This window comes from Perca flavescens, chromosome 18 (genome assembly GCF_004354835.1).
Source record: "Perca flavescens isolate YP-PL-M2 chromosome 18, PFLA_1.0, whole genome shotgun sequence".
NCBI lineage: Eukaryota > Metazoa > Chordata > Actinopteri > Perciformes > Percidae > Perca > Perca flavescens.
The window spans coordinates 9,930,951-9,954,706 of NC_041348.1; the positions used below are offsets into that span (position 1 = coordinate 9,930,951).

The window sequence follows — 23,756 nt, forward strand, 5'->3', positions numbered from 1 at the left end:
AAATGCTTCATTTCGATTGTTTGCTTGCTTGTGATTATTAACGGAACATGTTGATCCAAAGTTTCTGAATGAAGAAAAATTTGTTTAAAGCCCAAGTTTGATTCATTGAAACAAGTTATTATATATTATATATATTATCTGTACTATACTCTGAGAATGGTTCATTTATCGTCATGTGTTTCCTGTTTGAATGTTTTCACACATTATGTGTTAAGCAATCGAGTTAATATTGAAAGAAATAATGATCCTTGATATAATCAATGTCTTGTTTGATCTTTTCTGTGATTTCTCAGTTTGTTCAATGTTGTTAAAGTGTCTCATAGACGCTTTCTTTGACAAATATCTGAGACCGATGCACGGAGGGTTTCCCTTCTCTGCAGTGATACATGTTGGGCAAAAAGGAACCAGTTTCAACTTTCCCTTGTTCCAAGTGCAATAAAAACGTTTAATTTGCACTGAAGCTGTCGAACGGTATAATACGTTTAACCAACGGATGCATACGGACATCTCGTTGTTTTCTGTAACTGTTGTGCTAAATGTCTCTCGTATGTTGTCTGTTTTTGTCCTGCAACTTCAAATCAATTCTGCCCCCTGAAGGGAAATAAAGGTCTGAAATGTTTATCTGTTCATCTGATTAGACTCACAGTTTATATACTGTGTGTGTGTGTGTGTGTGTGTGTGTGTGTGTGTGTGTGTGTGTGTGTGTGTGTGTGTGAATGCTTGTTTAACTATATTTGCGGGGTCCAAACACTGTGAGTCCAGTATACTTGTGGGATCCTGACAGCTTTGTGGGGCCAAAATGCTGGACCCCATAAGTTTAAAGGGCTGTTTGAGGGTTAAGACTTGGTTTTAGGATTAGGGATAGAATTAGGTTAATGTTATGGTGAGGGTAAGGGTTAAGGTTAGCCATTTAGTGGTGGTGGTTAAGGTTAGGGTAAGGGAATAGGGAATGCATTATGTCAATGACGGGTGCCCACAAAGATAGTGCCACAAACCTGTGTGTGTGTGTCTGTGTCCTGTATCCTCTTTCTGTTTGCACAGTAAGTTTATTAATCTTTAGCTCTCCAGTAAATCCCTGAAGTCTTGATGTTTCCTCTTACTTAACTAGTAATGAAGAGCGTAAAGGAAAGACCCAAAGGGTAATATATCTGTTTGCATGTTTTGAAAATAAAACAGAAAATTAGTTCTCTTGTTAAGTTTGTTTATTTCATTATCTTCATTAAAAGTATCTAACAGGGTTCTGACAAAAGTTGCTGTTGCAGTTGAGGTGTTTGTCCAGCAGCCGCACACCGACTTATTGGGAATTTAGCTTATTCACCGTAACCCCCAGAGTTAGACAAGTCCATACATATCCTTCTCATCTCCGTGCGTGCTGTAAGGCTGTCTGATGGCTCCAGCAGCATCAGGCCAGCACAGAACATGCAGGTGAATGGTTCCAGCAATCCTACTGCTCCGAATAAGTGACAAAATAACGGTTAAAAGATGGCTGTGTCTCATGTTATGTTGTTTTGTGTACAGACTGTGACTCTACAAATCACAACATGTAAATAGGAACATGTTGGCGTTATTTTGGCACGCGTGGAGATGAGAAGGGTATGTATGGACTTGTCTAACTCTGGGAGTTACGTGAATAAGCTAAACTCCTAATAAGTCGGCGTGTTCCTTTAAGGCGAACACGGTTGCATGCAAAATCTGCTGAGGTGGTGGAAAAGTTCATCCTGCTTGGGGATGTGATAGAGGCCATGACTGGTCTCTGTGAAGCTTCTGTGACATTGTCTTAGACAAAGAAGTACCCTTGTCGAGCACAGAGGTGTCAACAGGTATACGCATATCTCAAAGCCAGAGACAACCACGAGCTTAAAAACCACAACTTTTAATGTTCCTTCTGAAACGTTGCCTGTGAATATGCAACTGACCAACCGAGACCACAAACAAGAACACACCTTGGCAAGGCTAAGCTTTAGCTTCTTGATTTTGGACATGCTTGATGCGGTAAAAGAGGGTGAGGGTGAGAGACTCATGAGGCTGCACAAAGTTGCAATGCTGTATTACAAAGCCTATGGGCACAGCCACTATGCTTACAGTACTTTAGTCATGACACTGCAGGTGAATGCATGTCTGACCCCTTGGATGTCGCACAGTGTGATCTTAAACAGGTTTTGGAGCAGCAATGGAGGGAATGGGGGCAACATCCCCCGAGACCTTCATTTGGAACACCTGAACAATTACCCTAAGTCTTTCCTGAAGGGCCTGGGTCCAAACCTGTCTGAAAAATCAGCATGCCTGGTATGTGATGATGTGGGGCTATTTTAATTCCGAAGGCCAAGGGAACTTTATCAGGATGCTTAGTACCCTGGATCCATTAAATATAAGTGGCCTTTAAAAATAAAAATCTGCCTTTGTCAGTCTGTCAAAGACTTTACTGTCCATGTATATACAGTACAGGCCAAAAGTTTGGACACACCTTCTCATTCAATGCGTTTCTTTTTTATTTTCTTTTTTATTTTTATTATTTTATAAAGCATCAAAACTATGAATGAACATATATGGAATTATGTACTTAACAAAAAAGTGTGAAATAACTGAAAACATGTCTTATATTTTAGATTCTTCAAAGTAGCCACCCTTTGCTTTTTTATTAATAAGGGAAAAAATTCCACTAATTAACCCTGAAAAAGCACACCTGTGAAGTGAAAACCATTTCAGGTGACTACCTCATGAAGCTCATTGAGAGAACACCAAGGGTTTGCAGAGTTATCACAAAAAGCAAAGGGTGGCTACTTTGAGGAATCTAAAATATAAGACATGTTTTCAGTTATTTCACACTTTTTTGTTAAGTACATAATTCCATATGTGTTCATTCATAGTTTTGATGCCTTCAGTGAGAATCTACAATGTAAATAGTCATGAAAATAAAGAAACACATTGAATGAGAAGGTGTGTCCAAACTTTTGGCCTGTACTGTATATACTCCGCTGCTAGATACTCTCCGTCAAAAAATCACCAATACACCCGATCATATTTGAATATCGATCCAGCTTACTAAGATGTGCTACGATGACAAGTGGCTCATGCCAGCCAACTAGCTAATTCCTATGGTAACATTATAATGTTATAACATGCTCATAAAGTTATTTTAAATTTATTTTAGCTTGATTGTTTTGACGCCAGAATACAGCGCTGGGCTAACCTACGATTAAATTCACCACATGATTTTAGCTACAGTAACGTTAGCTGTTCAGTAGATGAGTAACGTTAATGTTAGTCGACTCATCTTACATTAGCTAACGTTACCGATAAGTTAGCAAGATAACGTTATGTTAGCTAACGTTACCTTGCGGCTATTTCATTAGAATAGCATTACATAAAGTGAATAACTGTAACTAAACGTAACGTGAATAAAGCTATAATATATTTAACAATACATTACCTTGTCAGTAAACATGTTTTCTGCCGGAGACGCTAGATCAGCTGGTTGATATTGTCAACGACAACAAATACCATGATCCCACACTACTTCCCAACTGAATGCAGAGTGATTTGTATCTGCAAATGCATATCTGTGTCCGTGCGTCTAATTTGTAACTCATATTTCATCATTTGTAAATTAACTTCGTATTTTTCAATGTGAATATATTTGTAAATCTCCTTCTATATGTGTGGGTACTTTTGAGACATACATTTTTCTGCGCCGTTGTTGTCACAAAACAATTCGTGTCTCAAGTGACGATCCCAGCGCTCACCAGTAGATGGCAGTAATGCAACATTTATTAATGCCAACCGCTTTTAAATTACATGAAGAAACCTTGTCAAATGTTTCAGAGACAGTTGGCAGAAACTACTTGATGTTCCTCCGGGTAAGTTGATATTATTAGGACTTTGTCATCAAATAAATTACATTTATGTTTTTTTCTGTCAGAGGTTCCATGGTGGCCCCATCTGGGCTTGCCCACATGGCCCTAGCTAAAACCCACTTGGGCAACCCAGGTTTCTCCCATCTGTGGGCTGATTATGGGTCCCTGCTATTCTACCCATGAAGGTAATTTTTGGGGCTCATTTTACAGTCAGCCCATACAGTTCTTTAAACAAGCTACAATAACAAAGAGCTAAGTAATACAATTAATTACCTTTTCATTTAAGTAAAATTAAGAAAACATGCTTTTGCTCAGTGTTCCCTCACTCTCACAGACAGAATTAGTTAGTTTCCACCTCAAACGAGCCTGAAGCCTGAAGTCCTTGTTGAGGGGTTGCCTGTCGGGCCTGTCTATTAGCAGCCAGCCAGGACAACAAAAGCTCCATTCACAATATTTAAAATCAACACCAAGTCCAGGTGTCTTTATTATCTTTATAATAATATTGGAGGGAAAGTGAAACACAGCTTGAATAATGAACAGATCTAGATAAGTTTACCGGTACTTATCTGAACTAACGACATGATCACTGTCACTATATAAAAAAAACGTTGACTTTCACTTGGTGCTATTCACTGACAGTAAAAAAAAAATGTGTCGTTATTGTATGCACTGCTGATCAAAGGGATCGCCTCTCTGTGTTTACAAACATGGCCACTGATTAATAAGCATGACAGCATTTTCGCCAGAGATCAAATTGCAACTACAGACAGTAATATGTTGCTCGCTTGCCACTGCTATGCCACTGTTGTAACACAACTTTCATACAATATGGCTGTTATTCAACTTTTAAAGGTCCAGTGTTTAACGTTTTTAGTCGTTCATTATGAAAATCTTGTGTTGCCCATTCCCAAACTTGTCCTTTTTCATGAATATTTACCACCACCATCAATCAAAAAACCTTTTGTGTTTTTAGATGGGTTGTTACTGCTGTGCGCTGCTCTGTTTATATCTTTGCTAAAAACTCAACTTAAAGAGGCTGCATTAACTTGAATCTGATCAAACCACTGCTCTCAATGGGCTCCTCTCTTCAGGTCACTGTAACGCTGCAGACACATTGACCAGACGGCCAACCCTTGGCTGAAAAGGCAGTTGGACTCATCAGTCTCCCCGAGTTGGTCCAAAAAGTGCCGCGGAACACACGAAAGCGACGAGACTTAATATGTCTCCATAACAGCAGGCGGTGCTAATCTGTATAGTCGCCCAAAAATGAAAACCGGCAGCTGATTGGACGAACGCGCCACACGGGTCTGGTTTATCAGGAAATTCAAAGCCAGACTGTCATTTGGGTAAGCTTCTCCTCGGAACGTGTAGCTCCTAGGGCGCCATTTTGATGCTAACAAGCCATCACCTCCCGTTAGCATTCCATTGACTGCCATTCATTTTGGCGCCCCTTTAACAGCAAATAACTTTACATCTGAAGCGTTTAAAGACTATTTGTTTATTTCTAAAGAAACATGACAATGTATAAAAGGCTCCATTACCTTGTATCTCACGTTATGGCTCCGTAGCAGACGTTTTTGTAAAAACAGGCTAACGATTGGGTCATAACCACGCAACTTACTGTCGCACAGTAGAGGAATTACCGTATAGTACAGGAGAAGCTCGCAGGCAGTTTGGACTTACATTATCTGTTTAAGTTTAATTACTAATGTTAACTAGCATTTTAGTTAGCAATAATTAGCCTGTGCCCATCTTATCTCCTTACATATACCTACGCTCTCAGTCTCTGCAAGATTGGGAATGATTGAGATTTCTCTTGGCACAGCTACCAGAAGACTTACAACTTTCAAACAGGTTGCTCACATCACATCTATGTCTTCAAGCTCAGTTGGGGGCTGCTCAGTAATGCTCAGCCATCACCGGAAAAGTGCTTCTAATATCCTTCACTGGTCTCCATCCAGAGCAACGGGATCTGTTGATCCATTTTATATATGTCAATGTTCAGAATACGATCTCATATTGTACTAAAATAGTTCACCGAAACTTGTTTCTGAAAACATTTTAATTTTGAATCTGTCTTCATTTCAGCTCAACAAAGATCAGTTTAAAAGATTTTCGTCAGATTTTGAGAGACTCTAGTCACGCTCATTCCGCTCCCCAATTCCGGGTTAGGACTCTACCAATCTGATGGTTCATTTGAGTCTGACTGCCGGCAGTGCCCCAGACTGCCCCGCCGATTATGTAAAATCGGCCAAAATGAAGGCCAATGGCCCCTCAGACGGACAACGGCACGGAACACCGAACAGACTCGAGTCACCGACCTCGCCAGACTGTCCAACGGCCGATTATCGGATTGGTGTGTTTCTCGGGCTTAAGGCTAACAAGACCCGTCACTAACTCATTTCCAGACTTTAACGTTAAACTCCAAAACAATTAATGTTTTTCCTATGTTGTTGATTGCATTTATTGAAGCATCTTTATCTAAAAATAAGTGTTATTGACCTTCTGTATGGCTTTATTGTTCGACAATTCAAAATAAAAAATGATTATCTTAACTTATCTACCCCCCACTTCCCCCAATTGTGGATAAAAAGAATGTCATTGTGGATATTTGAAATGTTAATTTTTTTATAGGGAGAATTGAATTTCGGATATCTGCAATTAATTTACAGTCTAGGTATTCACTGTTAAAACGGCTTGTCATATCGGCCTGTGTCATGGCCTGGGCGGCTATAATAGTGCGTCACGCTGATCTCGTCCAATGAGCGAGCTACGTGTATCACGTTGAGGCATGACGCCGAGGGTTCACAGGTCAGGGGTTGAGGGGTTGCCAACGAAAGAGGAAGATGGCGGCAGGCAGAGTGCACTGTAGGCAACGATGACGACGAAGCAGGTTTAGCAGGCGGATAATACTGAAGAGTAAACGCCTGTCTTGCACATTCTGACCACTGTCATTACGACTTCACTCACAAGGAATTCGGACACTAATGGCGCTGCTGTACAGCTTGTTGTGGCGGCTCTTGCTGGTTCTGGTCCACATTAACAGAGCGCTCGTCTCCTGGTTTCGTGTCCGGCTCCGGAGCTGGAAGGGTCGGCTGTGGGAGCGGTTGGTGGCCGCTCTGCTGCTGCCGGTAGCCCTTGCTGGTTTCCCGGACCATCAGAAGAAGTTAATTCAGAACCCTAATGCTAACGCTAACCCAGGAAACCGCACCGCTGGTCGTCGGTCCCGGTGGCTGTCTGACGGCAGGTCTCTGGAGAAACTGCCGGTCCACATCGGCCTATTGGTAGCGGAAGAAGAGCCCAGCTATACGGACATAGCAAACCTGGTGGTCTGGTGTATGGCTGTTGGTATATCATATGTCAGCGTCTATGATCATCACGGTAAACACTTTAACCTTTACTATCCGGCTCTTTTCGGGGTCTCTGCTGGTTATACCATAACGTTATTTAATGTAACTTTCTACAGTATCTCAACTGTTGCTAACTAAGTCGACGTTTACGTTAATCTATGCTTTTTTTTGGGTTGTCCTGGTGTTTTTATGTAAATTCGTCTCTCTTGACAGTGTAAATATGCAAACGTGTGACTAACTGCGATTTAATGAGGTTCCTTGTCCTTGAACAAACTACAGTAATGTCTAAAGGAATAGTTCTCTTATGTCATCATTTTAAGGCACCCTCTGTGTTTGATTTGATAAGTTAGTTTGACTTTCATAATGTTTCATAACGCAACCGACCATAATTTATACCTCCCTCCCCCCGTTTTATTTCAGTCATGTCATATGACTGTAGATATTATATTGGTTTGTTCCACATGATGCGCCATAGTTTTAAAGTGAAGCAGAGATTACACTCATGTTGAAGTCTCTGAGAAAAAACCCAGAAATTAGACTTTATATTGTTAGGCCAAGCCTGTTGAAAATCCAATAGGCCTACTTTATTATTTGCGTCAATATTATTTTCCATGGACTAGTGTGACTTATTCCAGCCTCTTCTAGAGGCTCATATCAGATGTAAGGCCATGATCCCAGTTTAGAACTCAGACTGTTCACAAGCTGTGTTTTTAAACTGGGATCCATTAGCTGCGCTCAAACAGAATAAGAATTCCCCAATAAACCCCTCCAACATAAAGTGATTCATCCCAAAATAAACTTTATCCTGCTTCAAAATCCAGAGTTTTAATCTGACTAATTAATTTAAATTGGTCATGTAAAGCCCTGCTTTAGTGAATGAAGCCGAGATCGAACAGCGGCTGACGGTCAGCAAGGATATATGAAACTGCTTTACCGTTTGTCACTGAGCGTCGCTTACCGTTACCACTTCCACCTGCCGTTAAACGTTGTGCCGGTGGAACACAAGCGGCACGCCACTCCGACGACCGCCACAGGTCGGTGTAGTGAGCGGCCAGTGTCGCCAGGTGATTGGTGGTGACTGCGCAGTGGATATGACACATGCCTTTTGGTGTGGGAGATCTGGGTTCAATTCCCACTGCGGCACATCAACCAACGTGTCCCTGAGCAAGACACACTTAACCCATAGTTGCTCCAGAGGCATGTGGCCTCTGACATATGTAGCAGTTGTAAGTCGCTTTGGATAAAAGCGTCAGCTAAATGACATGTAATGGATCAGTTTATGCCGCTGTACCACAGTGGCACGCCATCAGCCACATTTCGGCACTACTTGCTTTATTACTTATCTATATCCTCTCTTCTGCATGCAAACCTCTTTGAATGACGTAAAAGGCTCCTTTGTAGCATTGCCCTGTCTTCTCTTTCCATCTTTGAATATGTGATGCTGTCATTAAGTAGTGGAGACTTGGAGTTGGTGTTGCACAGAGCTGTTCTTTCGGATTTTGGATAAACAGAACACCTGATCATTTCTGATAGATTTAGCACTTAACGTACTTTTCTTGGAACTGTTACTTCTATTGTTTCATTTTTGAAGGAACGAGAAATCTAACCACCGAGTCAGAGCTGCAATGTTTCATCCTCCTCTTGTAGCCTCCTTTCTCCTCCAGCATCTTAGTGAAATGAATAAAAATGTCTTATTTTTTTTAAATTTTATTCTGGACTGAAGGATGTACTCATCATCCTTATCGGTATCTTCACTCAGGTATTTTTCGGAAGAATAACTCCCGTCTGATGGAGGAGATAGTAAGGCAGCAGCAGGACTTGCTGGGCGCAGACGGATCCAAATACAACGTGGAGTTCCTTAGCAATGGCAGCGATAAACACCAGCACCAGGGTAAGGACTGTTTTAGTTTTAAATGAGAAACGTGGTTTCCCTAATCTGGATGGGGGATTATGGAAACCTGTTTGACAAAATAGAGTTTGCCTGGAGAACGCAGATTTCTCTGCCATTTATACACGTAACCAGGTTTCTGATCAGCATTTTACAAATACGCCTGGGCACTAGAGTGCAGATCGGGCAGCATTTTTCTGTCCGAGCCCGACACTCATTAATCGACTTATCGTGCTAATGACACGTGTTTGTTTGTATGTGTGGAAAGCCCGCTTTTATTGAGCAACAGTTGTCGGCGTTCGGAAATGTCAACTGATGAGTGCGTCCGCGCACACAGGGCAACAAGCGCACGTTAAAACACAGGCGCACACCTACGTAATAAGCGGTTTTAACTTTAAACTGTTCACTGCCTTATTACGCTGAGGTGACCGAGCCCGACCCGAACCCCAACATCATTTCTAAAGATCTGGCCGAACCCGGCCCGTCGTGTAGGGCTCGGTTCGGGTATCCATCCTCTACTGGGCACGACAAAAGACTGTAGACAGGGTAAGTAACAGTGGAGCGGCTAAATAAAAGGAAAGCTCGTTACGTTAAGCAACGCATCCTTTAAAATAAAATAACCCTTTAGTCCGACCGCAACTAATTCCACCGCTGAACATTTGACTGTTTATTAAACTCACACATGGGCTGTGAGGAAATGCTCTGCTGTCAGTCTGGCATCTCACTGCACCGCCAGTCAGTTGTGACACACACACACACGATTTTAGGTTCAAACCTCTTAGGGTCAACAGAAGCAAGGGCTTCTAATGACCTTAAGTCAAAGCACCAAGCAGAGGGGAGCAAGTTTCAGTCACTTCAGCTGGTTTAATTCTGTTTAAAGAGGGAGCGAGACCAATAACACATTTTTATTTCTCCTACATCAAACTATAAATCGCCTGTGCTCTTTGCCAGATTTAGGGCCCTATCTGCGCAAAGCCCGACGCAAGTGTCTTTGCTAGTTTAAGACCTCTCTGCACTCTGGCACCTTTTTAAATAGCTGATAAACTAATAAAAGGGGTTCTACATTAAACAAAAATGACACCACTGTCCCGATTGCAAAGGGCGTTTATTTACTGACTTTTTTTTTTCTGCCACACAGCATCATTTCTTCATTTATTACATATACACTTTGCAACACAGTAATACAGCAGCGACCTAATATCTAAACCTAAAATCCATCCATCCATCCATCCAGCTTAATGTTAAAATCCTTGTAGGCAAACTTAATGATCCGGGGCGCATCTCTCTGCATTTTCCAAATGTTAACATGTGGTAGGGAGCCCGCGAATCATGCACTACAGTCGCATATGAATTCCTTTTGTTACGAGAGTAGTGATAGTAAGAGTGAGAATGCAGCATTAAGGGAGTGACGTGAGTGAGTGTGCTGTCAAGCAAGGAGAGCGAGCGGTGTCCGACCGAGAAGTGTATGTGTGGCTGTGAGGGGAAAAAAAGAGATTCCAAAGACGATTTAAAGTGAGTTAACAGTTAACGATAAACAAGAAGCTTCTCAAGACATGGCGGCACTTTGCAGCCCGCAGCACTTTGCAGCTTAGGCGACTGCCTGAGCAAGACGGGCATGCCGCCTTAACTAGGTTGTTGAAAAGAAAAAGAAAATGTATATGAACAATATCCGCTGTGTTACTCTGTCCTGTTTGCTCCCTTTCATTCCAAACCTTGACCAACGCCAGTCTCCCTTCTCTGCAGAACACATTAAAAATACAAAATAACGTTGGTACTACCGAGGACGGATTCACTTTAAATCAAACCGAGCCAAATTTCGGTACCCAAGAACGCATAAGCGCGAGCATATCTGACGCCTCTGCATCTTGACAGAGAGTGCTCCGACTGCCGACTCACACACACACACACACACACACACACACAAACACACACACACACACAGAGCTGTGGTGCCAACGGAGCGAAACAACGTTGACTTTGTTAAAGTCACAATGAGTCACCCGGTAAAGTGGTTGCAAGTGTGTTTACATTTTTCAAAAACTCTGTTGCTGTTATATACGCAGACTGCGTATATAACAGCAAGGTGAAAGCTGTCACGGTATGGGCACCATTGTGTTCACTATGCCCTATTTATTGCCTGACTGAAAACTTTATTGTCTTCTCCTGAAAATCTCTCCTTCCCGCTCAGCAAGTCCGCCCTCATAATAGCAATGCGCCAAGATACACGCCTGGCTTTTAAAGGGAATGGGTGATGACACTCTGATTAGTTTATTGCACTTTGAACCATGCGCCTGGCGCACGGACCCCTTTTTCCCGCCTTTTAAACTAAAAAACAAAAGTGGATTCGGACACGCCCTAAACGCACCAGCGCCAGGTGTGTCACGCTGTTTGCTTGGATTGTTAAAATAGGGCCCTTAATGTCAAAGTCAGTCTAAAGAGAAGATCATTTCTGAAGTACAACTTGACAAATAAAATTGATTGAGTTATAACCCTTCTGGGTTTGAATCCGGAAAAGTCAGAGGGACGCTACAACTACAGTTAAAATAAGTAAGCTGTGGTTCCAAAATCAGCTTGTGGTTAGGGGAGAAATCTGATTCCCTGACCTGCCACATGTAAACACATTTACAGTTTCTTGGTTACTACAGTTGAGGTAAACCCTGATTACCCTCGTAACCTGGTAACCTTAGTGCACCGAGTGACTAATGCAATATAGTTGTGTCAATGTGGACACAAGTCATTTATTGCCTCACTCGCACCCAGCTGCAGTTTAGATTGAGAATGATTGGAAGGAAGAAGCTTTTACTGAGCCTGCCTCAACCCTGTGCCCACTTCAGCCAAAACAGCATGTGGATGACTGTGGAATTCTGCACATCAAGTGAAAACGAAAGGTAAATTTCAGATTGCTGCCATCGTAAGGAGGCTCAAGACACAGGCAGTTTATTTATATATATAAATACATGCAGAAATCTAGGCTATTGCCCTGTTGTCTGTTAATGTGGCTGCATTATATTCACTTTCGTGACATTGAGTAAGAGTGAACCCTTTAGCCGAGAGTGTGGTCAGACATGAAACCTCTAAGATTGCTGGGTTCATCAATCTAGTAAAGTATTGACTCTTCGGTTTTCTCCCTGATACTGTAGCTCTACATTATATAAAGACTGCAGGATGTCATCATAACCACTGAAGCTGTGATACATGTACAGTGCTAAGCATAAGTGAATACACCCATGCTAAAGTTGACTAAAAAGAGGGGGGGGGGGGGGGAAAATCATCTTTTGGAAATTAATCTTAATGCCCCCAATTTTCTTTGTGAAAGAATAATGTATTGTAAATAAATAAATGTTCTTAAAATAAGAATAATAGTAATTAAAATACAGGGGGCATAAGTAAGTACACCCCTATGTTAAATTCCCATAGAGGCAGGCCAATTTTTATTTTTAAAGGCCAATTATTTCATGGATCCAGGATACTATGCATCATGATAAAGTTCTCTTGACCTTTGGAATTAAAATAGCCCCCACATCATCACATACCCTTCACCATACCTAGAGATTGGCAAGGTTTTATTTCAGTTAGCCTAATAGCTGGTTTGATTTGCATTGAGAAATGATCTTATGGAAAGTACCCCATGCCCATCTCTAGGTATGGTGAAGGCTATTTTAATTCCAAAGGCCAAGGGAACTTTATCAGGATGCATAGTATCCTGGATCCAGGAAATAAGCCTTTTAAAGAAAATCTGCCTGCCTCTATGGGAATTTAACATAGGGGTGTACTTACTTACTTATGCCCCCTGTAATTTAAGGAAGAACATTTATTTATTTACGATACACTATTCATTCACAAAGAAAATTGGTGTCCTTAAAGGTTGGATTTTTCCTCTTTTTCTATTAAGGCATTAAGGTCAATTTCCAAAAGATGATTTTTTTTTTTATATTATTATTCCTCATTTTAGTCAACTTTAGCATGGGCATAATCACTTATGCTTAGCACTGTAAGATATTTACTGCAACATGTTGCTCAGCTGTGTTAACTTGGCCTACATCAAATGTATCTTTGCAGTCAAGGCAAAGCATTTGAAGCTTCACTTCCTTGTCTCTCTTGATTGGTTTGCTTCCTGTATACTCAAACATCATATATAAGAATATGGTCATCTTGTTTAACTGGCAAAGTGGCCGCTTTGATAGAGAGCTAAATCCTGCTTCACTTTCAGATTCACAGATCCACACAGACATATACAATTGCCAAAACATTTACAGAGCAAAGTCCAAGCTCGAATAAACTGGCTGACAGAATGAGGTTACCATCTGTTTTGATATCGCCTCCTCAAAACCTTTTCGGATGAAATTACCTCAAATCTTTCTTCTTTAACAAACGACTATAAGTTGGTTGGAGACTGTAGAATAAGAAGATCATGAGGAGTGCATGCGCTAACTAGAGGCTCAGTTTTCGGTGTATTATTTCCCCTGTCCACTGTCATTCTATTTGATGAATGCCAGGACGGGAGCATTGCATTCCTCTGCTGGGTCTTCGACTAGTTTTCCAGGATAATCTTCCAGGGCACAAAAGACAGAAACTGACACTGCCGGCTAGCCCACTAAAACCCACACCCACAGGTTTCTATCTCACACTAGTTTAGTACAATGATGTATCTAAAGATGGTATCCATCTGGATTATTTATCACAGCTATTCAAGGCAGTGTTAACAAGCCCCAAAGATTCAAGACACGCAATGCTTCAATGCTGGATTTGAGTCTGCAAGTACTCCAACACAATATTAGAGTTGTTTTGTGGAGGTTTCATCGCATTCCTTATTGCAGTAATTGCATTAAAGCTTTTTGATATTAATGAACGTCCGCTAGATTCAAGCCATTACTAAATGAGTCGCTACAAAGCTAATTAAGACTGCTCCACACAACTCTCTTTGTATTTCTCAGTATGACTATGTTCAGAAGATTGTGTCGTCCGGCGACTTTCCCGCGCGGAAACTCCAGTGAAGATAATGACCTCTTCTGAAGAGTCCGTCATGTTTTTTTTTAATCCTCCGTGTCCTCTTTGGCTACTAGCAACTGCGTGGAGGAGGTGTGGTGGGGGCTGTGCGCGATCCCGGAAGGCTTGTGTCACGAGGACGCGCCGACACTGTTGTTGTCATTACTTAGAATTCCTCATGGGCTTTAAGAATTAAAGCGGCAAGCAGCAATGTACAGGCCCTCGCCCTTCCCCGCGTGTCGGGCAGTGCATTTGTGTGACATGAGACAGACTTTATTTCATGGAGCATATGCAAAATATATTGCAAATACCTGTTGACTTTAATCCTACCCGTATGCTTGTCATACAGAGCCTTTTATAGTTTTATTGTATAATGAAAGCCATACCATTGTAAATCCCTAGAGACAATTCAAAATTGACCAACACTATTGCCTCAGTGTTATTTTTTTGTATATGATGTGTAATGTCTTTCTTATATTATCTTGTGTTTGGCTTGTATAAAACCTGTCTGGTCACTATGTATCGATGCGGGTAGGCACTCTCCTAATCGTCTGGTCATAATCTATATATATAACTGATAATCTACGTTAAGAACAGATATTGGTCGATGACCCACAATCCATCTTATCCTTTCCTTCTTTTGGTATAGGTATATGCGCCTTTTTTTTTAAAGCCCAGTTCAGTGTGGGAAGTATAATAGGTGTTAATTTATCTTTAAATTTTTTATACCACTCAGCTCTATATCCGTCTGATCCTGGAGATTTCATTCATTTGAGCCTAGTTATTGCATTTTTTAATTCCCCTTCAGTTCTATCAGTCATTCTTCCATTTTGTTCTTCATTTAATGTGGGTAACTGTAAAGAATTTAGAAAAGTGTCCCTTTGGTCTACAGTACAGGCCAAAAGTTTGGACACACCTCATTCAAATGTGTTTCCTTTTATTTTCATGACTATTTACATTGTAGATTCTCACCGAAGGCATCAAAACTATGAATGAACACATATGGAATTATGTACTGAACAAAAAAGTGTGAAATAACTGAAAACATGTCTTATATTTTAGATTCTTCAAAGTAGCCAACCTTTGCTTTTTTATTAATAAGGTAATAAATTCCACTAATTAACCCTGACAAGGCACACCTGTGAAGGTAAAACCATTTCAGGTGACTACCTCATGAAGCTCATTGAGAGAACACCAAGGGTTTTCAGAGTTATCACAAAAAGCAAAGGGTGGCTACTTTGAGGAATCTAAAATATAAGACATGTTTTCAGTTATTTCACACTTTTTTTTTGTTAAGTACATAATTCCATATGTGTTCATTCATAGTTTTGATGCCTTCAGTGAGAATCTACAATGTAAATAGTCATGAAAATAAAAAGGAAACACATTGCATGAGAAGGTGTGTCCAAACTTTTGGCCTGTACCGTATATAGGTTTGTACTTTCTGTAGGCTGTAGCTCCAGGGTTTTCGTGTATATAGACAGGGGTCTTATCTGGTGCATGTTTTTCACCTTTCTTTTTCAGAGGTGGCACATGTAAAGTTCCATATTAAGAAGTGGTCGTATCACTAATGGCGTTTTTCCACTATGTGGTACCTGCTCCACTCTACTCGGCTCGACTCAACCGCGGTGCCCACGTCCTCCGTTTTCCATTGCAGATTTAGTACCGCCTCATGACTGAGGTCGAGCGTGGCTGGTCGTCATAGCGACGCCGCAGGAAACTGCCGTGACCTAACGCGACACACACAGAACGTCGAAGGTGTGTTGTTTTTGGTTCTCGGCATGCGGGTGTTTGCCAGAAGACGCATTTTGTTTCTAAAGAAGCTGCAGGCAGCAACAACAAAAAAAACACTGCTGGCTAAACTATTTAAAAATGGCGGCTTTGTTCAGAACACCCCCGCCTGTCGCTATAGCAATGATGACGCAGTGACTAGTGACGATTGTCTCTCTCCCTGGTTTTCACGTCCCCTTTTGGTATCGCCTCAGCTCGCTTGGAACCTCGACGGAGGTGATACTAAATAAAAGTACCTGTTGGCAGGTACCAGGGACTTTTTTTCATAATTGAAAACCAAAAAAGGCCAGTAGAGGCGAGCAGGTACCATGTAATGGAAAAACGCCAAGAGTCTGTTATTTGAAAGCTGTAAAATATTTTCAACCCGTCCTCTCGTCACTCCTTGAATTTCTGTTGCGGCCCTAGTAGCTACTGCTAAAGGCTCTGTTGCCATAAAAAAGAATCGGCAAAGACTGAGACACATACAGTTAGTTGAAAGAGCATCATTAGAAAACAACACTTTAAAATGTAACGTCCTTGTTGTATTTTAGCACTATAAAGGTACACTGTGTAGTGTTTTGAAGTATTTTATTAGCTAAAATCAATGTCTTCATTCATAAACATGTCCTTTTTTATTGGTGTAAAATGACCTCTGCCAATGATCTGACTTATCCTTGTAAGCAAAGAATTTCTTATCTGTATTTACATTAGACGGGCAAGTCCATGTCGCTCCGCCATTTTGAAAAACTATAATCGCTGAGAGGGACATAGAGCGCTAGCCGACCTGTCTAGCTAATCCACAACGCGTTTTCGTTCAGAGGCCAGCGTCCCGTGACGGAAACCAGCTGCAACGGAGAAGGAGATCAGCGAAAGCCCGCACTGCACTTTAGCTCATAATGGAGAATCATACTTATGCGGAGCCACAGGAGAAGGAATGCTCGTCGGCCAAAAAAATTATAATTGGAAGACATGTTGTCCAGTGTTTCCTCTATGGTGATTTGACCGTGGCGGCCCCCTACGGCAACATTCCCCCCCCCCCCCACGGTATCAGAAATAGGGCTGCATTGTTAGAGTGCATGTCGGAGAACGTTTGTTTGTATGCCTCATTGTGTGTGTGAATTTTTTTGATTTGATTTGTTAGACAGTAACAGAAATAAATGCATAACAAGATGCCATCACAGTGACTTTGCACATTTAACAGAACTGTCGAGGATAACACAAGAAAGTTACAAACTTATTTCCGTTGTGGTCCTCGTTGTAGTCTGATAAAGATGTCCCGGCAGGCTACAGCTGACTAAAAGGTACCTTGTGTACACTCAACCATATCCAAATACAAATAAATACAAATATATATATACATCGGAATAATAAATCGAATCTAATTAGCATTTAACATAATAGAGGTATTGAGTGAATAAATATATTAGTTTGTGTTGCAGCGAAGTGTCAGTTCCATTTCAGGACGTGCCCCCCTCACTCCTAAAAAAAAAAAATCCTAAAGGAAACACTGTTGTCATAGCTTCTTGGTACATAACGGCTACCGTAGTTGTAACACGCATTTGAAAAAGCGAGGCGCTAGAGAGCGCTATTCGTTTGAATGCAAAATACAATTCCACCGCTAGATGGGAGAAATTCCTGCACAGTGTACCTTTTTTTTAATGATAGTTGCAGAAAGGCAGAACACTTGAGTACACTTTTAATGTGTTTGTTTATCTGTGTGTCTTTCTTTCTTTCTATCTTTCAGTGGTGTCCTGCAGGCCCACATTGAAGGTGTTGTCTCCAGAAGACGGGAAGCAGAGCATTGTCCAAGCAGCGCAGCAGCTCTGTCGCTCGGTGGAGAACAAAGAGAGGAGCTCCAAGGACATCAGCGTCTCCATGCTGGACACAATGCTCAGAGGTACCAGTTAATGAAGTTCCTAAGACCCTTGTGTTACATAAAATGGTCTGGTGGTCACATCTCTCTTACAATGGATGGGGTCGCTCTGCTGCCTCACTGCAAGTTGTCACTGCAGAGTTCGATCCCCGGTCCGGTCCAGGCCTTTCTATGTGGAGTTTAGCATGTTCTCCCCATGTGTGCTTGGGTTTCCTCCCACCATAAAGAAAAAAAACTTACATTGTAGGTAACTAGGACTACAGTTGAAAAGTAGCCAACTAGCAAACACTGGCGCATCTACAGAAATGTTAATGTGCATGGTCCTAATACTTTTTTTTTTTTTTTTTTTTTTTTTTTTAAAAGGAACATGGAAAAAATGTGTCTTGTGTTAGGGATGCAGTGCGTCAGACATGTGTCTGCTTTATGTGTTCTTTTACATTCTTGATATCAAAAGTGTCTTGCTGCAAAAAACCTACCCAAAACAAATGAAATCCCCATGATTCATATGCAAGTGAAAATCTTGAAAACGAGGCATGCTGCACTGCAGCTTCCCAGCCAACTAGATGTGCCCACAGGCACAAGAGCAAACAGCTGCACCAGTCACAGCTGTGACTTTATTCTTCACATGAACACTGTGTCTACACGGGAGGCATTGTGTGAGCACAGGATGCGTTCAGGCACAACATTGAGTGCGGGTCAGCTGTGTTTCGGCAGCACGGTTACTGTAATTACACGCGTAAAGTGGAAGAACATAGACCTAAAGCATAAAAATACACTTCAGGTCATGTTGACACGCCTGTAGCCTGAGTGGAACACCGGCCTGGACACAGCTGGGTTGATTAACCCTCCTTTTGTTTTCAAAGTTTCCACATCAGAAATTTTGGTTTTCAACCAAATTGCCCAAAAGTAACACAGATGGTTCCATGAAAAAGCTCTTCACAAGTAAAAGGAAGGATCAGTTCCATACTATCATTGACTTTTGTTTGTTTTAATCCATTTTTGACTAAACTTTGACTGTCTGTGATTATCCATAAACATCCCCTGATCTTAACTATCAGTCATAATGTATATTTTCTAAAATATACATTATATGATCTAGTATACAAGTATATGATCTAAAATTAGATCAAATTGCATTTTTTTTGGATTTAAAATCCAAAAATGAGTTGTTAGAGGTGTTATAGTATTCTATTTTTCTGACTGTGATTATTTATGGGCTTTAATTCAGGTCGATAAGACCGTTAACCCATTTTACGATATCCAAAATCTAAGACGATATCTAGTCTGGTATCACGATATCGATATAATATTGATATATTGCCCAGCTCTAATACACACTTAACCTGCTCTTAAACTAGGTTTGAGGTCATTCAGAAACAGTGTCACCATTACAGTCCACCAGAGAGCGATACAGTGGAATGTTACACTGTGAGATTGATGTCCCACTCAGTATGTCTCTTGGTCACAGTTGTCAAGAAAAGAAACTGAGGGATCTGTATGTGGATTGTTATTTGTTTTTTGCAACTTTAAATGAAATAACATTCACATATCTTTTAATATATCATTATATTTCATTATATCATTCTTTCTCTCATCTCTCTATTACAAAATAAATAAGTAGAAACAACAAAATTTGTAGGCAATACAAGTGATGACGTTTCTTTAAAAATACTTATTACTATGAAATAGAATGAAACGAATGAAACTAATTATTGCATCGATGCATCGCGATGCAGGCCTGGACGATTCTGTGTCGATGCAGTGACAGACCATAATCGATTATTGCCTACTGATGTTGATTTTCCGGTCGCTGCTTTTTTTGTTTCTGCCTTTTTGTCGGTTGTCTGCTGTGTTCAGACTCGGCTGCATTCAAGAAGTGTCTTCTTTTTTTTTTAAGAGCAGATACAATAAAAAAGGGAGTTCATATACAGTGCTCAGCATAAGTGAATACACCCATGCTAAAGTTGACTAAAAATAGGAATAAAAAATCATCTTTTGGAAATTTATCTTAATGCCTTAATTCAGAAAATTAGGAAAAAGTCCAACCTTTAAGGACACCAATTTTCTTTGCAAATGAATAATGTATCGTGAATAAATAAATGTTCTTCCTTAAAAGCAACCACTGTTCTTCGCCCTCCATTCCCTCCAAGTGTTTCCCATTTAAAGTCATAGTGTTGATGGGTTCTTATGGATAAATATGTCTTTGTGCTCGTTTCAGAGTCCAAGAACACCCCCGACCCTGAGCTGGTGGTGAAGTTTGGTCCTGTGAACAGCACACTGGGCTTCCTGCCCTGGCACATAAGACTCACGGAATTCATGTAAGCTACTGTCTGCCTGTGTGTTAAATATATCAACCACGGAGACGCCAAGAATTCTACTGTAAATTAGGCCTGATTTTGCATACACAAAAGTAAGGCTGGGGAACGAATTCAATACTTTTTAAGCACAGAGTGAATTGCCTTGTCATTTAATACCCAGAGTTCAGAGTTTCCCCTACCATTGTTTTTTTTTTTAGGATTGGGCGCAGCCCACAGAAAGAATGACAAAATTATATAAAAACGGATGTGCTAGATAAAACTGTTTTCACATTTACAGGCAATTCGCTTCTCGTTCCTCGCCTTAAAAGGTCAATTCATTTTAACTTTAGTCGCGCGACCTTGCCCCCATTTTCACCTGTTGCTGAGTAACGTACATTTGGTCTCGTGAATCTTGCATAACTGTAGCAAGCTCCTTTGTAGTAAGTGGCGGTTAAAAAAAAATGAGCGGCAGTTCCTATTTGTTAGCCGCTACAGAGCCCCGCTACGCCGGCTCCGCGTGGTGCTCCGCGACGCCGGCTCCGCGTGGTGCTCCGCGTGGTGCTCCGCGACGCCGGCTCCGCGTGGTGCTCCGCGTGGTGCTCCGCGGTAGTTGGTGGTTCAGTTCCCCGAGGATAGGTGACCGCGAGCGGTTACAGAGCACCGCGAGCCGCCGGTCAAGTTTAATACCTAAGGAGTAAATCTCATCAGCGTGAGTGAGCCAATAAGCACGCTGCGTGCTTCCACCAAGACCTAGTAATGTTCGGGATTGGCTGTCTAACGTAACACGTCGTAGAGACCCGTTTCTCCAGCGGGTCTCTACGATGTGTGACGTTAGACAGCCAATCCCGTCTGTGGCTAACTCTACGTTAGCCACAGACGGGATTGGCTGAAAAATAAATTTGTGCCGTAATGCAAATTTTTTTTTCTCACAATGTTGGTATCGAAAAAAAAAAAAAGTATCGGTTTACCCGGTATCAAAGTCCCAGTAGTGTGGTACCGGTATTAAACATTGTTGAACCATACCCAGCCCTACACAAGAGAATATTCAGGTTTATAATATGGATAGTACAAATAAAAGCTTTCCAGCATGAACAGTTGATGGCACTGTGGAGCGCTCAGTGCTGTGTGGATGTGTTCAGCTGTGTACAGTTAAAGATGTGTGTGTGTGTGTGTGTGTGTGTGTGTGTGTGTGTGTGTGTGTGTGTGTGTGTGTGTGTGTGTGTGTGTCCCCTCAGCTCCCTGCCCACCCACAGAAACATCTCCTACGAGGACCTGCTGGGCGCCCTGCAGCGGTTCGGTGTTTGTCAGCAGCGGCTCGGCCAGTGATCTGCAGGCCCGCGTCAGGCTCTTCAGACAGGAAGAAGTGTGTGGGGGAGGGTTAACGCAGTCAGAGGAGAGTTTTGAAAAGGTGGGGACCCCCCCCCTTCCATGCTTCGCCATGTCCCTCACTACTCCTCTCCCCAACTCTGTCCATCTCCTGGATCTCTGATAGACTCCAAAAGACAGCTCAAAGACGAGGAAACCAGAAGACCCAACCAGCCGGCTCACTTCCTGCCACCAGCTCTTGTCTTATAATAAACTCACATTCCAGGACTTCTGGAACGTGCTCGCCAAGCCAAGAGAAAATAGCACCATCAGAGACACACACTGACATGAGAAGACACAAGCCCTGCTCTGTCCTCTCAAACCCTCTGGCTCACTGTTTGTCATTCAGTCTCCAGCTGCTGTTTTCTGCTCAAGACTTTAGAAAATGACTCGCCTTCACTCGGCAGATAACAAAGAAGAAACAAGGCTTTGTGCCCGTCTTCTTGAGACACGCCGGGAAATACAGCTGCCATTTCAGGGAGAAGCTCCGCTCCCAACAACACATGAGCCGGGGAAGCGGAAGTTGAGCTGAGGGACAGAGTGGTTAATTAATAATGTGTAAATATGAGAAATTCTTGTGGCTCTGTGTTTGTCCCCCGTGGCCTCCAGCTTGCAGTTGTGTTCATGTGTAGTGCTGCTTCAGACACATGCAGAGGTTTCTTCGAGGCTCCTGTTAGACTGAGCAAGCTCTGAAATAAAGACATGCACTGTCTGATTGTCTGTCTGTGTCTCCTGACAGCTCGTATAGAAAAGTCCATTTTCTGTCACTTTTAAAAGGACATAACGGTCACACTTTACTTGAAAGTATCTACACTACCGGTCAAAAGTTTGGGGTCACTTAGAAATTTCCATTCCACTCCATTATAGACAGAATACCAGCTGATCGGAGTGGTTTGCTGATCTTTAATGCAATATCTACATTGCCCATTATCACCATCCAATGTTCCAAAGGCATATTCTGTTTACTAATCTGATATCATTTTAAAAGGCTAACTGAGAAAACATTGGAGAACCCTTTTGCAATTATGTAAGCACATAATTTAATCTGAAAACTGCTGCCCTGGTTAAAAAAAACAATGCAACTGATCTCAGATGGTATTATAATCTCTATATAGTCTATAATGGAGTGGAATGGAAATTTCTAAGTGACTCCAAACTTTTGACCGGTAGTGTACATAAGAGTGACATGACATAATGCTTCTTTTAGTAAGTGTCATACAAGTCAGAGTTAGGGTTCATGTGTTCATGACCGAGTCCTGTCACTCTTATGTAGATACCTTCAAGTTAAGTGTTACCGACATGTTACCTAATATTAACTCATCCTGACTGACATAGTTTCATTAACGTGAGTTATCACTTATCGCCAGACCCAAATGACATCTGCCGATTATTATAAATTTTTTTTCAGCAGTCAAGAAGAATGAAAATTTGCCTCACCATCATCACCATTGTCTTTTATTTTTTACTTGGGCTGGAGAAGATGGATGAATAGATTGTTTAAAATGTTTGGAAAATCTGCAGAGGTGTCCTCAGAATTCTGCGGCCGCACATGTGTGTGTGAACCGGCTTATCACAAAACAGATGAAAGAGAATATTCCACTAATATTCACGTTAACATGTAGCTGTGCAAAATAGGATTTGTTTTTGTTGGAGCGTGCGAACGCAGCGTTCCTCTTTCATTCCTTCAACCAGCTTCTTGAAAACGTCGGTGACATAAAAAAATTTGAAAATCACTTTTTACAATATTTAACCTTTTCAAATAAATTCTCAGGAATACACTGCAGCCACAAAAAATGTTTTTATTTTTTTTTATTTTAATAAAGGTCATTACAGTTGTCTGAACGGCAGGCGTGGCAAAGTTACATAACAGTAAGTAAAATCACAAAGTGTTTGTACCCCGAGATCAAATCTTAACAATCTGAGATCATATCTTAATAATCCTTTCTCAAGAATGTTACCAAAACTTTTACTTTGTAGCGACAGCTTACATTATTTAGCCTCTTGGAATCTGGGGATTGTAACCGTAGCTCAGGTCTTACTAAAGTTAGAGCGAAAAGAAGCAAAGTACCAAAAAGTTTGGATGTCGTAAAGTTCGTAAGATATCAACCCTGATCACGATGAATTTGCTCATAGATCACAATCTTGACTGTGATCTATCATATTTAAAAATAGTTATTTGCAGTCGACTTACTGTTCTTGTCGTGTGTGTGTGTGTGTGTGTGTGAGCTCCAGTAAACACACGTGTTAAAAGAAAAAGGACTGGTACTTGCCACTGCTACATGATCACTATATAGTTGATGATAATCCCCTGGCTGAGATGAATGCACAACAAACTGCTTGGTGGATCAATGTCTTTACTAGTGCTGTCAAACG

General features: G+C 41.4%; 1 protein-coding gene across 1 annotated transcript; it reads left to right on the forward strand.

The window, feature by feature from the left end:
- The first annotated feature begins 6,608 nt into the window (after positions 1-6,608).
- nus1 (NUS1 dehydrodolichyl diphosphate synthase subunit) lies at positions 6,609-22,095 on the forward strand. The gene is made up of 5 exons (XM_028605487.1): positions 6,609-7,235; positions 8,964-9,095; positions 17,593-17,745; positions 19,940-20,039; positions 21,254-22,095. Exons 1-5 carry the CDS (start codon positions 6,842-6,844, stop codon positions 21,342-21,344), a joined length of 870 nt encoding a protein of 289 aa, XP_028461288.1. The 5' UTR covers positions 6,609-6,841; the 3' UTR covers positions 21,345-22,095.
- The last annotated feature ends 1,661 nt before the right edge of the window (positions 22,096-23,756 follow it).